At 44.0% G+C, this 15,839-nt stretch overlaps 1 protein-coding gene across 1 annotated transcript in view; it reads left to right on the top strand.

Moving 5' to 3' along the window:
* The window catches only part of FKBP1B (FKBP prolyl isomerase 1B), a 36,163-nt gene extending 23,584 nt beyond the window's left edge, over positions 1-12,579 (top strand). The window contains exons 3-4 of the mRNA XM_064146357.1: positions 9,555-9,667; positions 12,109-12,579. Coding sequence (XP_064002427.1) covers positions 9,555-9,667; positions 12,109-12,237 — 242 coding nt within the window. The 3' untranslated portion in view covers positions 12,238-12,579. The remainder of the gene's footprint in view (positions 1-9,554; positions 9,668-12,108) is intronic.
* Positions 12,580-15,839: the final 3,260 nt, after the last annotated feature.

The following is a 15,839-nucleotide window of genomic DNA, read 5'->3' as shown; positions in this document are numbered from 1 at the left end:
TCCACATTAAAGATATATGAGTATATAATACATGAAGAAAATGAAGCAGCAAGGCTGTCTGTGTTAAAAAGATCAGCCATTACTGAAGTGCTCTGCGGTAACAGGAACTAAGAAGTGGCCACCACTACTATCCATTTCCCATATCTATACTTTGAGTCAATGATTGTCATAGCAACAAATGGCACATTCACATAGTTGCTGATGCCTTTTTAAACAACAACTACCAAAAAAATCTGGTAGAGAGCTGATATGCATCCTCCAGTGTCTTCAAACCATTGTCCTTCTAGACTGGGGACTGAGTGGCTGGAAAGCAGCCAGGAGGAAAGGGACCTGAGGGTACTGATAGATAGTAGGCTGAAGATGAGCCAGCAGTGTGCCCAGGTGGCCAAGAGAGGCAATGGCATCCTGGCCTGCATCAGGAACAGTGTGACCAGCAGGATGAGGGAAGTTATTCTTCCCCTGTACTCAACACTGGTCAGGCCACACCTTGAGTCTTGTGTCCAGTTCTGGGCCCCTCAATTCAAGAGAGATGTTGAGGTGCTGGAAGGTGTCCAGAGAAGGGCGACAAGGCTGGTGAGGGGCCTGGAACACAGCCCTGTGAGGAGAGGCTGAGGGAGCTGGGGGTGTTTAGCATAGAGAAGAGGAGGCTCAGGGGTGACCTCATTGCTGTCTACAACTACCTGAAGGGAGGTTGTGGACAGGTGGCGATGGTCTCTTCTGCCAGGCAACCAGCAACAGAGCAAGGGGACACAGTCTCAAGTTGTGCTGGTGGAAGTATAGGCTGGATGTTAGGAGGAAGTTGTTGGCAGAGAGAGTGATTGGCATTGGAATGGGCTGCCCAGGGAGGTGGTGGAGGCACCATCCCTGGAGGTCTTCAAGAAAAGCCTGGATGAGGCACTTAGTGCCATGGTCTAGTTGACTGGATAGGACTGGGGGATAGGTTGGACTGAATGCTCTTGGAAGTCTCTTCCAACCTGGTTGATTCTATGATTCTATGAAATTTCCCTTAAAAATATTATTCTTGTTTGTTTCTTAAGTGCTTGTAGACTGTAAAAAAAAAAACAGTCTAAGCCAGCAAATCCTTTTTTTCCCCTTGTTTTTTGTTTATATGAAGGAGAGGAAGCACTAGCAGGGAAAAACTGAGTCTGCATTTACAGTAGTACTAAACCTCCTTAGCTGAGCGTTTCCCTGGAAAGCCCTGTGCTTCCCTTCTCAGTTCACTTGCCCAGGTCCCCATAGAGGACACAATAAGGTGGCCCACTATTCAAACATAGCATAGGAAATTAAATCATCCTTCAGCTCTCATTCAGTACTCTTTAGTTCCATTACAACAATCAGAATTTTGGATGAAAACAATTTTCAACAGTAAAATGGATGAGATACCAAATCTGTCTAGAAAAGAGTTTGCTTTGGAAGTCAAAATAAGGAAAACAGGTGTACACTACTCACTGCCTAGAAGGAGGCTCATGGCTAAATGTAACTACAGATTACTGGGAGCTGTTGTTATGATGAAAAAGTATAAAACAGTGTCACTGTTTTTAGGTAACAGTGCAATAAAGATGTAAGAGGTGTTAGGTGTCCAGCTTATACAGATCTAGATTCTGATGGAATGGGCTGGAATGCTGTGGCATGTTAGGTCCTCTAAGCATTTCCCTGGGAGACAGAAACACAAAGCACCAACTGTGTTTGCCTTGGAAAATGTTGCCCAGATCTCTGCATTTAACACTAAGACATATGGAAACCATTCTTGTTCCTGATGGTGAACTACAGGCATTTTAGGTGGCTCAGTGTGAGACTCAGACACACGCTGATGGTGGAGGACCACTGAAGGCAGAGGAGTTGATCTGCTTTACTGCAGTATGGCAGAACTGGGTCCTAAAGAGAACAGATCTATTTTAAGGTAAAATGTGGATAACACCACTAGAATCAGTGGAATTTTGCTGGTGTAAAACAGTTTAGGATGTGATTTGTGATGTTAGAGATGTGTTTCTCCCATTGCTCCTAAGTGATTTTGCTGGATTCCTCTGCTTTGCAAGACTGTGAAGGTGCTTTATACACTGTGAAGGTGTCAATGTGGACACAAAGGCTTTTGTACAGTTTCTAGAGATTTCCTAATAATGTATTTTTTTCAGACAAAATGTGTATATTAGTAATAGTCAGAGGTTGTAAATCAGAGGGAAATCAGAATTGTCAGTCTTTGTAACATTCTCCCAACATAGGACATATTTTGACATAGAAACAATGCATCTTAAAGAGAAAAAAAATAAACACTTGAGATCACAAATTCTTAGCCCACTAATTGCAGCAAATGCCTCTGAAAACCCTAGGGACCAAATTGAATGCCAAGTTTATAACAGCACAGATTTATTACAAGGCATAATTGGAAAGGTGATTTCATTGAAAGGCATCATAATTTAGTCCCTGTCCTGAAGAACCTCAGATCTACAGAAAAAGAAACAGGGTGGTGTCCTAGAAACCCTTGAATATCTGCCCCTCTTTCTGCTGCCAACATATGCTCAGAAAGTAGCTGTCTTCAAGCTGCCTTTATGTTCTGTAGGCAACTACAGTTTGAAACGTTATGGTAATGGAATACTTTGCAGATGAATGTTGCTGTCTTTTGAGATCCACCTATTCAGTTAATCCTCATAATATTTGTGAGGTAAGTGAATCCCACTGTAAAGGACAAAAAGGGAGCAGCTAGTGAAATTAAGGGATTTGTTCTGAATTAGAATCACCATCTTCTAATTCCCAGAATATGTCAATGCTGCAAAGAGAAATGAATCAGTGAACGCTGAAGCCATTGAAGCCTGGGATGCAATTTGGTCTGCCTCATGTAGGTATGGATGGATGAGTTAATACCTGCTCAGAAAGGGCCCATAAAAGGTTGACAGTCTGGCATTTAAAAGTAATGTTGTTAACTTTTGTAAGGTAGTTGACTGAGAATGATAAACAATTCCAGAAGGTTATTGCAGTCTATGTGGGATGAATCCTTCATGGAAATGCTTATTTGTCCCTATTAACTGCAGCAGTGACCTCGATGATAGGTTGAGACACAGCTTCTATCTTTGAGTTAGTGAATGGTGGCAGTAGAATTTTACACATAAATTTTACAGATTCAGGCATGAGAATCTGACAGGCTATGCTTTGGACATGGTTTGGGACATCATTTTGTTGTATATTAGGTGTGTAAATAACAGGGCTGGTGCTGTAGATTTGTGTTACGTGGCTGGTTGAATTCCCAGGTGAATCATTCTCAGCTGAAGGAACCCTCTGGTTAAAAAGAAACTTAGACTGTGGTCCAGATGCAAGATGTGTGTCTTTCCATTCCTGACTGTATCTCAAGAATGCATTCTCTGATAACAGACATTTCTCTGAGTAGAAGCACTTACAGGATCTTTTTCCTGTGCAATTTTATTTTCATTCCCATACACAGGATCTTTACTTCAATATGAAACCTACTCCTCTGTCAAATATAGTTATAACTTGAATCTTTCAGCCCGTTTCTAGGCAAGTACAGGCAATGCCATTAGCCCTCTCCCTTAGGAAACAGACTTAAAGGATGTGATCTCAGCTGAGGTTGTTGGACCTCATTTAGTTAATTCATGTTAAAAGAGTAGTGCAGACACACCTATGTTTTAATGAGAAATAATAGCTTATGTTAAGCCTAGACTGAAGCGTTGTTTTCGCTGTTTTGGCCCAAATGGCATCGTGGGTTTGGCAGTTTAGTTGGATCCCTACTCATATATCTTTTAAAAAGTATTTACTCCTGTATCTTTTAGAAAGCATTTGTCTGGTCTTTGATTTTCAGCTTCAATGAGCTGAACTTCAGAGGTTCAGCAAGACTCATGATCTGAAACATCTCCCTTTCTACAGCCACTGAGTGTTTAAAATCTCTTTATTAATTAGGACACCTTGTAGATCAGAATGATTTCAAACCCACACAATATTCTGATAACTTAGTGTCGTGGAGGGCCTGTGGACCCAAAAATAAGCTTATTTTTGCCTTGCCTTGCCTGGACATGTTTCCCTGCCCAGACATGGTTTTCTGCCCAAACCAGAGGGTCTTCAAGAAAAGACTGGATGAGGCACTTAGTTCCATGGTCTGGTTGATTGGCTAGGGATGGGTGATAGGTTGGACTGGATGATCTTGGAGGTCTCTTCCAACCTGGTTGATTCTATGATTCTAGATGGACCAAAGGGGCACAATAGGCCTGGTGCCACAAAGTCTGGCCTGCCCAGGGCCCAGGTTGTATAACACAGCTGCATAAGCCCACGCACTTAGCGTATGGCCTGCTGGGTGTAGAGCCCATGCGCTCCCCATATTTGGGGGTACCAGAGCTGTGGGCCCTTCCTAATTTGGTGTGTTTTGGCTGAGTGCCAGAAGCCTGTTGGACGATATCATGGCCAAAGGACCATCAATCTTGGCCCACATCTGATAAATAGGGCAATCCAGGTAAAAAAGATGCTCTTGCCACTCTCTCCGCTCACCTCTCCCAGCCTGCCTGCTGCCGCTACCTTTGTTCGCTTTATGTGATCCTTTGTTCGCTTTATGTGATCCTTTGTTCCACATCAGCCCGATCGCATCCGTGGAATCTTCTCAGACAGAGTGCCCCAATTCGAATTGAACTATTAGTTCCATGTGAAGTCAACCACATGGCTTTAGCCACTACATATGCTGTCTACAACTACATGAAATGACATTATAGCCAGGTGGGGGTGGCCTCTTCTCCCAGGCAAGCAGCAATTAGAACAAGGGGACACAGTCTCAAATTGTGCCGGAGAAAGTATAGGGTGGATGTTAGGAGGAAGTTCTTCCCAGAGAGAGTGATTTCCCATTGGAATGGGCTGCCCAAGGAGGTGGTGGAGGCACCGTCCCTGGAGGTCTTCAAGAAAAGCCTGGCTGAGGCACTTAGTGCCATGGTCTGGTTGATTGGCTAGGGCTGGGTGCTAGGTTGGACTGGATGATCTTGGAGGTCTCTTCCAACCTGGTTGATTCTGTGATTCTATGATTCTATGATTCTATGATATATATTCTGGGGAGATACTGAGTGTGCTAGTTTGAAGCAAGCTAGAATGTTTTGGTAACAGAACTAGATAACGGGCAGTGAAATGAAAAACAATTGTGTCTACTTCTCTCACAGTCACGCTGAGAACTCTGGGAAGAAGAAGAAAACATTCTCCATTTTGTTTTCTCACTCTTGCTTTGGCCTTAGTCCTGGTCACATCTCATTAACCCTGCTCCTACTAACCTTGCTCCCTAACCTCTTGGCTGCACCTCTATTCTTCCTGAGAACTGGGGTAAGGTTGAGAGGGCCGGGGGGAGGTGTTGGGATGGTTTGAGAGCCCCTCCTGGGGACTCAGGTTTCTGGGAGGGGAGTTGTGCTTTTGTATTGTTTATCCTTTGTATATTTCTGTATATAATTGTATATAACTGTATATATTGTAAATAGCTGCTTGTAAATTCTGCTAGCTGTAAATAAATTGCTTCATCTATATTCCCAGGGTCCGTCTGAGTTAGCTGGGGCAAATTCAAAAGTGTGGGGGGGCGGGGTAACCCCCAAACCATCACACTGAGACTTCCAACTAGTGAGTATTTGAACTCTCTTGATCCGAGTTGCTAAGGGATTTTACTAACTTTACCAGCAACACTTTATGCCGCGAGACTCTCTGACCAGGACATTTCTAAAACCTCTACCAAGTTGCTCAGTCGGCTGTAAATAGACATTCTGTAAAACAGTTTCACCAACCGTGTACAAAGGATTTGTGTGGGTGAGCTGTACAGAAGTTTGGGGGAAAGTTCTCTTCGTATATCTTAATACTCAATAACAGTATCACAGTATCATCAGGGTTGGAAGAGACCTCACAGATCATCAAGTCCAACCCTTTACCACAGAGCTCAAGGCCAGACCATGGCACCAAGTGCCACGTCCAATCCTGCCTTGAACAGCTCCAGGGACAGCGACTCCACCACCTCCCCGGGCAGCCCATTCCAGTGTCCAATGACTCTCTCAGTGAAGAACTTTCTCCTCACCTCCAGCCTAAATCTCCCCTGGCGCAGCCTGAGGCTGTGTCCTCTTGTTCTGGTGCTGGCCACCTGAGAGAAGAGAGCAACCTCCTCCTGGCCACAACCACCCCTCAGGTAGTTGTAGACAGCAATAAGGTCACCCCTGAGCCTCCTCTTCTCCAGGCTAAACAATCCCAGCTCCCTCAGCCTCTCCTTGTAGGGCTGTGCTCAAGGCCTCTCACCAGCCTCGTCGCCCTTCTCTGGACACGCTCAAGCATCTCAACGTCCCTTTTAAACTGGGGAGCCCAGAACTGAACACAATACTCCAGGTGTGGTCTAACCAGTGCAGAGTACAGGGGCAGAATGACCTCCCTGCTCCTGCTGACCACACCATTCCTGATGCAGGCCAGGATGCAACCTTCAAATCTGCCTTGTATCTCACCCCAAACTCAGACTCAAACCCCTCTAGATCACTTAGTTTGTACAATTCTTTTCATACTATGGTTGTTACCTTTCAGAATCACAAGCAAGATTTTAGTAAGCGAGCACATAGGCATCTAGACATTCTTGCTCAGTCAAAACTCTTGTTGTGACTTTGCAAAACCATGTCATTGTTCAGTTCCAGGTTGTAGGGTCTTTGCTCTCCTTCTTGATAGCTAGCTAAAGGTGCTAGCAGGCCAAGGATGAGCATCTGTCCTTGTTGAAGAGTGTTAACCTGACAATTTTTTTTTCATTAAAATTGATTGATGTGCTAGCAAGAGAGAAAACAAAATATTATCACAGTATCACAGTATCACCAAGGTTGGAAGAGACCTCATAGATAATCAAGTCCAAGCCTTTACCACAGAGCTCAAGGCTAGACCATGGCACCAAGTCCCACATCCAGTCTTGCCTCGAACAGCTCCAGGGACAGCGACTCCACCACCTCCCCGGGCAGCCCATTCCAGTGCCCAATGACTCTCTCAGTGAAGAACTTTCTCCTCACCTCAAGCCTAAATTTCCCCTGGCCCAGCCTGAGGCTGTGTCCTCTCGTTCTGGTGCTGGCCACCTGAGAGAAGAGAGCAACCTCCTCCTGGCTACAGCCTCCCCTCCCCTATTGAGGAACCTCAGTAGGACAATCAAATACCGCATGCTCATTACTGTGAGTCCAGAATGCCATCGCCAGTGATTTAACTACTAAGGAATATGGAGGCTTCTACATCTGAGCTGGTTGTTTGGATTTCTCTTCCATTCATTGCAAAGAAACAGGCACTTCTAGGGTGCCATTCATTACATTCTAATGTAGATCCCTTGATTGGGTTAGATGAATCACCTCCTGAAACTGCATTTTTCTCTGACTTCATTGTAGAGGAAAACAGAGTAATTACCTCAAAGTAGCTGTCTGCATTTTAGAAACATAAAGGTTCCTACCTCTTAGAAGTGTAAAGAGGAATCCACCCTGTTGCATTATCATTCTGGCACATCTCTTTCCCTTTGACTCATAACATGGACTTTTAAGCAAGCAAAATAATGCTCTTCCTATTGTTCTTTGGCCAACAATAGACGATATTCACTGAAAAGTAGAACTTGTGCATCAAGCTGGCCTATTAATATAACTGCTTTAATGAAAAGAAACTAGTAAGATTGTATTTTTCTTACCAGATCATAAAGGCAGCATTTCCCATCAATTTCTGTCAAAGCTGCACCTCATAATGTTGTTTTCAACCAGAAGCTTTCTCAGATGTTTGCATATTAATGAACGTTTCGTTCATTGTAAAGCACCTTGCAGAGGAGAGCCATAGTTATGTGCCCAGAACCCCAGCACTACAGCATTACAAAAAAGAGTTTATTCTAATACAAAAATATTTTGTTCTAATATAAAAGTAACAGCCCCAAGCTTGCAGTATTCAGAGTCTAGCATTTTGAAAGTGCAATTACCAAGTACTTCTAGGTTGATAACTACCATAATTATCCACTGGTCAAAAAGCAAATGGGAATACCTGTGCTAGTTTGAAGCCAGCTAGAATGTTTTGGTGAGAAGAACTAGATTACAGGCTGTGAAAGGCAAACACTGGTGATGTCTACTTCACTAATAGGCTTGCTGAGATGTATAGGAACAAGAAATAAAAACATAGATAACCACTCTCACTGGGCTGCTGGCTGAACTGCATCTTACTCTCTAACCCCACCCTCCATTTTGGACTAATCCACTTTACTTCCTAACCTCTGGCTGAACCTCCATTCCTCCTTGGGACTGGGGTAAGGTTGAGAGGGGTAGGGGGGAAGGCAAAGGGGTGGTTGAGAGCCCCTCCTGGGGACTCAGGTTTCTGGGAGGGCTGTTGTGTTTCTGTGTTACCTTTTACCTTCTCTATTTCTGTATATACTGTAAATATCTGCTTGTATATTGTGCCAGCTGTAAATATAAGCTTCATTCATATTTCCAGAGCCAGCTGAGTCTCGTCTGGGTGATTTCCAAAGTGTGTGTGTGTGTAACACTCAAACCATCACAATGCCTAATTGTGTAGCACTCTGTGAAGGTTTATTCATCTGCTGTATAATCTGGGCATGTGTTCTTAAAATGCAGGCTGAAATAGCGTGGTGTTGTTCATCAAAAAGGAGGGAGTGAGGTATTTCTGCAGCTGTCCATTGTGGCTGAATGAAAATACAAAGAATGAGGATAGCAGAGTATTCATATAAAAATGTCCTTGCTGTTGTTGTGTTTTTCAATGCAGTGTTTCCTGTTCTTTCTGTGTGAGAAGGAGATACAGGCAGTTGTGTAGAAGTTTCACTGTGCATGGTGTGGGGAGGCCACATCTGTGTAATGCATGTTATTCCAGTACTCATAAGTAAATCAGGTAGAGAAAGCAGATTGTGTTCTGCTATAAATCTGCAGGAGCAAGCCAGAAGAACTGCCCTGTGCATGCAGACTGGCAGCAAATTTGGCTTGGGTTCCTAAACCTCAGTCTACATCCTGACCCTCTGAAGTGGTGGAAAACTCCTGTTGATTGTGGCTACCTTTGAGCCACACATAGCAACAGCCCCCTCGTTACCCAACATGTACTCCACAAAGACTACTTACATTGGTTAGTTACACTCTTAAAACAAGAATACTGTAAAATAAATGGCAAGTACTTAACGAGAAGTAAACCTAATCACATTTATGTCAAATTTGGGTTCTTTGTAGGCTTGCTTCAGGGAACTTTTTTGTGTTTAGGAGCAGGCCTGGATCAGACTCCTGCACTGGGTTTCTCTCTTCTGCTGCTGCCCACTTTTACCTACTTAGCCAGGAAGTTCTGTTATGTGAGCAACAGCTGTTTTGTATGTCTGTGCACTGTTTGGCATGATATGAGTTATAACCTATTGCATGAAGAAGAAGAAGAAGAAATTTCCATGTTAGAGCTTAAAGTACTGGAAGGCAAAGGTAACAGTGTGAAACCACATCTGCCATATTTGTTTTGGATGAGGCTTCAAAGTGAAATGGAAATCAGCAGCATTATTTTTCCCTTCCCTCCTTCTCAGCACTTAAATTTAGATGTAGCTCAAAGTGAAACTGTGTGTCTTGTTTTGGCAGGAATGCTACAGAATGGGAAGAAGTTTGATTCCTCCAGAGACAGAAACAAGCCTTTTAGATTCAAGATTGGCAGGCAAGAAGTCATTAAAGGCTTTGAAGAAGGTGTTACACAGGTATGAAGAAGTTATTCCAGCTGAACTTCAGGCTGGCTGAAGGTGTGTGAGCACAGCAGTGTCTGCTGCAACGGTGGCAAGACCAAGTGAAAACCACAGTGTAGGACATGATGTTTTCTGAAAGCACTGTCTGTTTGAGCCCAGCGTTTTCTGTAGTCATTCTCCCTCCCTCCAGGGGCATCCCCTACTCATGAGGCTTTCCACATGGTATGTGCTTGGGAAAGCAGAAGTGAAGTCTCCTCTCCAGGTGCCAGTGTCCCACATAAGTCCTGTCACTTTTTCCATGGCCAGCTCCACAAATAGACAGTAGCAGCCTCTAAATTGTTCCAGGTGGCAGCTACACAATAAAAGTCCATGCTGTCCTGTTTGGTGACATTCATGACTGAGCTGCTGACTTTGACCCTTACTGAATAAAGTACCAAATGACAATGTCCAATTTTCATGATTTCAGACTCCCAGCTACAAAACTGAGCACTGACTGACCATTGAGAAAAAGCAAATTGCCCTCCATTAACTACAGTTTGAGTGCCAAAACAGTAGAACTCTAGAAGAGCCACATGATGCAATTCATTGTCAACTCTTGGGTTTTGTCTGCAGTGCTGTGAGGGCCCTCTACCTAAGGAGTGTGATTGGGCTGTTCAAGTGCAAGAGAGAATGAAGCCCATTTTGGGGTCTTAGAGATCCATGTCGAAAGAAACCATTCAGATATTATTATAGGAACAACTATGACTGGGACAAGTTCTTATACTTAAATAGAGTCAAGGGAAGAGTGCAAAATGAGAAAAAATCCACTGAGGAATGATGCAACCATGATTTTCCAGAGAGGGATGAAAGTAAAAATGCTGCCCAGCCCATTGGAGAAAGCAATGCCAGCATTCACTTCTCTCCAGCTAAAGAGCTCCATTTGAGGAATCCTAGAAATACCCACCTTCATCTCAAGCATTTGACCTTCATTTACAATAAGGCTTCAAGGATGCTCAGGACCCCAGTGTCTGTAGAAAATGTTAAGTCAGTGCAGGTAAAGCAGTGGCAACAAGTGCTGGGTGAATCAGTCTGTCCCTTCCTTGACCGCTGGCTCCCTGACTCGTGTCCCTTATTTAGTAAGTGGCCAAAACCTGTTCCAGGAATGTGTCCAACACTCTGCCCTGCTGCTCCTCCTAGTGTCTGAAGTCGAGCTTGGGACTGTCTCCCTTCATTCTAGGCTCTGGAGGGGTTTGTGGAGTGTAACTAACACAAGGCGCTTGGAAACAGGCAGTTTGCTGTGTCTGACATGCAGGTTTTCTCAAACTATGCTTTAATGACTGTCAGATATCAGCCATATCTGTATTTCTCTGCTCGATTTCTAACAGTTCAAGGTTCCTCCATGCCAAAAACCTGTGTATGACTTACCAGCTGTCTACCTTGCCAGGGCCACATCAGAGCAGCAGACAGCCTGCTCTATTGCAAAGCTCTGCAGGGACCAGAAGGGGTCAGCTGCTCTTACACCCTCATCCCCAGGGCATGAATACTGCCTGAATATAGGAAAGCTCATATTCACATTTTTCTTCTACATGAACTGGTGAAAATTCTACTTTGGGCATCTTTTATAGACCCTGAAAAAAAATTCAACAGGAGATACCATGTAATCTGTAGCCTGGGGATGTGCTTGATGTTGGGAGAGAAGTTGGAGTTATAACTGGTACTTCAAATCAGGGATTGTTTCTTGGCTGTGTTTCTTGAACATTCAGTCACCAGTGTATGGTGCATGAGTAGCAGCTTGGGAGCATTCCACCCCAGAATAATCTTTTGGGAGATCAAGGACTAAACTCTTAATACCTTAAATCTCAGTGAGCACTCTTACCTCCAGTGCTAGGCTAGGGTGAAATAAATCATCATTCCTGTCCATCCTAGGGCCAAGGGCTTGCAGTGTGAACAAGCAACACCTGAGGTGAGACATCTGTCCTCAGGTTTGGGCTGAGTATAGGGCACTGATCTCTCGTGAATATAAAGCTCTGGTCTTGCCTGTTGCTGAGAGACTTTTCCTAATACAGGCTGATGGTATTACATATATGCTGTGCTCTGCAAAAGGAGCTCACTTCTATAGCTGGCTTCAGCATAGACAGAATAGTCCAAAGTATGCATGAAAAACCCTTTACGTGACTCCCAGACTAGGAACTCAGATAACTGCTGTGAGAAGCCAGAGGAGTCAGGAGACATCCATCTCATCTGTTTGTGACAACTTTAGCTTGAAGCTGAAAGATGTCACAGAATTAATCATAGAATTAACCAGGTTGGAAAAGACCTTTGAGATCATCGAGTCCAACCTATGTCTGGTGGCCCCAACTCTCCTCAGTTTTGTACATCTGTCACGTAGTGATTTGTTCCTTGTTTTCTTCCTAATACTGCTTTTTTGTCTTCTCTCTTTTTATTCCCCCCTCCTCTCTCTACCATCCAAAACCCAGATGAGCTTAGGACAAAGAGCAAAATTGACCTGCACACCTGAGATGGCCTATGGAGCCACAGGCCACCCTGGGGTTATCCCTCCCAATGCTACTCTCATCTTTGATGTGGAGCTTCTCAGGTTAGAGTGAATCATCTCGAGGGAGTTGGCCGGAGACATCTGTTAATAACCATCCATTCTTTCTCGCCTTGCCAGCAGCAGGAGAGATCTTCACTGGAATCTCAATCTTCCCTGCTCAAGCTGTCCTGTCAGTAGCACCTGCAGTTGGGTTCCTTATGCCTTCTTTCTCTTTTTTAACTTTGTGGTGTCTGTATTTGCCTTTTATTAGAAGCTCTGTCCCGAGACAAATGTCCAGCGTTGTAACATTCTTCAGGTTGTACATTTTATTTAATTTGCATGTAAGAAGAATTTACAGTGATGATTGAAAAGAGTATATAAATATAAATATAGCTATATATTCCTTTTTGAAAAACCACTGCCTTACTGTACACTTAAAACCAAGAAAAAGAAAACACAAAAGGTGCTCACAAGAATAAAAAGCCACAATCTAATGTACGCCTTGTACAGGAACGGGCATTAGCCACACGAGTTACCTGCGCTGCCACTTTTCTCAACTTGTACCTTCTGCTTGCTGCTGTTTTAAAACAAAGAGCTGTCTCAGTTAAGAATTAAAAGCCTATATATATATTAAAAAAAAAAAAGGCCACCAAACAATAAAAAATGGATTCTTTATAGTTTCTGCTTCTTCTGGCCACTGGAATTCCCTGTGGCGTATAAGAAGTTCTGAGAACCATCATGGACACACTTTTTTGTTCACTTCTCTTCTCATGTGAAATACACATCATTCTGTGCACTCCTGCTGCTAGAGATAGAATCATAGAATCAACCAGGTTGGAAGAGACCTCCTAGATCATCCAGTCCAACCTATCACCCAGCCCTATCCAGTCAACTAGACCATGGCACCGAACAGTGGAAATTCTCTGTGGGACCAGAGGTACCAGGAATGTGCAAGTAAGGGCTGGTGAAACAGAGAGGTTTCCTGCCTTGCTGGTAGCCACTCAACTCTGCCCAAATTTTGGCTGCTGAAGAAAGTGATGTTTCTCAAAGACTTGCAATGCTGGTCCAAGTCTGTCCTTCTATGACTGTAAAAGTAGTAAAAATTGCCACTAGATCTGACAAAAGAGAGCAGAACTGTGCATCCACCTTATAAACCAAATGTGCGCTGTGGGATACCTGGCTACTGAACACAAGGGGTATTTTCAGGATGTGTCTTCTGATGCTGTTCATATGGCCTGCAAACTTGCTTTGTGTGCCTGCCTTCTGGCACTTGACATTGAGCAATGTTTCATAGAATCATAGAGTTGTTAGAACAAGGGGACACAGTCTCAAGTTGTGCCGGGGTAGGTATAGGCTGGATGTTAGGAGGAAGTTCTTCACAGAGAGAGTGATTGGCATTGGAATGGGCTGCCCAGGGAGGTGGCGGAGTCACCATCCCTGGAGGTGTTGAAGAAAAGACTGGATGAGGCACTTGGTGCCATGGTCTAGTTGACTGGCTAGGGCTAGGTGCTAGGTTGGACTGGATGATCTTGGAGGTCTCTTCCAACCTGCTTGATTCTGTGATTCTATGATTTAAGATCACTGAGTCCAACCATTATCTAATTATACCAAGTATGGTACTAAACCATGCTGCTTAGCACCACAGCTCTGCATCTTTGAAACACCTTCAGGGATGAGGATTCAACCACCTCTCTGGGGATCCTATTCCACTGTTTGATAACCCTTTCAGTCAAGAAGTTTCTTCTAATCTCCAGTTTAAATCTCCCCTGCTGCAACTTGAAGCCATTTCCTTTCATCATATCACTTATAACTGGGGAGAAAAGACCAACACCTACCTCACTACAACCTCCCTTCAGGGAGTTGTAGAGAGCAAAAATGTCTTCTATCAGCTACCCTTCTTTGGACTAAACAACCCCAATTCCTTCAGCTGCTCCTCACAAGAGCTGTTTTCCAGACCTTTTACCAGCTTTCCCTTCTCTGGAGCACTCCAGCACCTCAACATCTTTTGTGTAGGGAGAGTGTAAAAGTAAGCAGAGTGCTCCAGCTATGGCTTCACCAATGCACAGCCCTGGTCTTGCTGGTCACATTGTTCCTTGTGGAGGGCAGAATGGTGTTGGCCTTTTTGACCAATAAAACTTAGCACATTTGATGTGACAAATTTATCTCATGGGATGGTTATATGAATTCACAAAATGCTGCTTCCTCCCCTGGAGATGGGAAGGAAGGGCACAGTCTGCCATTTACCTGACTGCATGAGCAGGACCTGATCAGCAAAGCTGCCTCTGCTGTTATTTTACTTTCCCTAAACTTGATTTCTCACCTCTGCTGTAATAAATGAGCATCATTGGGTCACAATCTTTATTTAACCTGACTATAAACTATTTGTGTAGTTGCAACCAATGGATTTTTTGATGGAAGAATTTCAGGCAAATGGTGAGCTGTTTCCCTGTGTAAGGCTGCATAAGGAGAACACACCTAGCAGGAGCAGACATGCCACAGAGTTGTATAGATACCTCCAGGTGATAACCTCCTGGAGGCTGGAGGAGAGAGAGAAAATAAGAACACAGAAGAATACAGCTGGAAATCTGGCCTGTACCTACAGCTCGTGCAGAGAGATGCATCTCAGTTTGTTACTTAATAAGCCAGTGAAACTCTTCTCTTGCATATGTATTCACTGAGGGTTGGTGGAATGTTTTCCTTGCTCCCTTCCCTGTGACACTTATTTTGTTGTAAATCTAGGATCACTGCAACAACAAGCTTCCACGTCCATATGTCACTAATAGTTCTTTTATTTAGGCTAGGCCAATTCCCTCAAATAAATAGGGATTTAGACCTGTCAGTGTCTCCCAGTCCCCTGTGCCACTGCCCTGGCCTGTCACTGGCCTTGATTTCAGCACTGGTTTACAGATCACAGGTTGTTGCAGCAGTTGCAGGTTTGAGCTCCTATAGACATCCCAGTTAAACATAGCTCTGTGGCACCTGTCAAACACAGGTTGATGCAGCACATCAGTCTAAAGCTGCTTCCACCAGTGGCCCAGTTTAAGTTCATTGTTCATTAAAAAAACACAACCCTCAACCAACTAACCAACCAACCAAAATCCTAAAAACCCAACCAAACAAAAAAAAACCCCAACAAGCCAGACAATATAAAGGACTTGTTTTGGGACATTGCTTGAATGCCTTGAAAGTGAACAGTGATGCTGAGGTTTGGCTCAGCATACCTGGCATGGCCACTGTGATGGTTTGGGTGTTCCCTGTGCCCCCACTTTAGAAATCACCCAGACTAGACTCAGCCAGCTCTGGAAATTGAATGAAGCTTATATTTACAGCTAGTGCAATATCCAAGCAGATATTTACAGTATATACAGTTATAGACAGAAATATACAAGGTGAAAGGTAATACAGAAACACAACAGCCCTCCCAGAAACCTGAGTCCCCAGGAGGGGCTCACAACCACCCTTCCACCTTCTCCCACCCCTCTACCTTCCCCCAGATGGGGGGTCGGCCAGAGGGGTTAGGAAGCAGGTGGATTAATCAGAGAGACAGCAGGTTAGGTTAGAGAAATGCAGCCCACAGCCCAGACAGAGAGTGTCTCCCTTATCTATATTTACAGTCTAGTTCTTATGCATCTCAGCAAGCCTGTGAGTGAAGTAGACATCACCCTTGTTTCCCTT

The sequence above is a fragment of the Pogoniulus pusillus genome, chromosome 7 (assembly GCF_015220805.1).
Source record: "Pogoniulus pusillus isolate bPogPus1 chromosome 7, bPogPus1.pri, whole genome shotgun sequence".
NCBI classification, from domain to species: domain Eukaryota; kingdom Metazoa; phylum Chordata; class Aves; order Piciformes; family Lybiidae; genus Pogoniulus; species Pogoniulus pusillus.
This window is presented reverse-complemented; position numbering and strand designations above follow the sequence as displayed.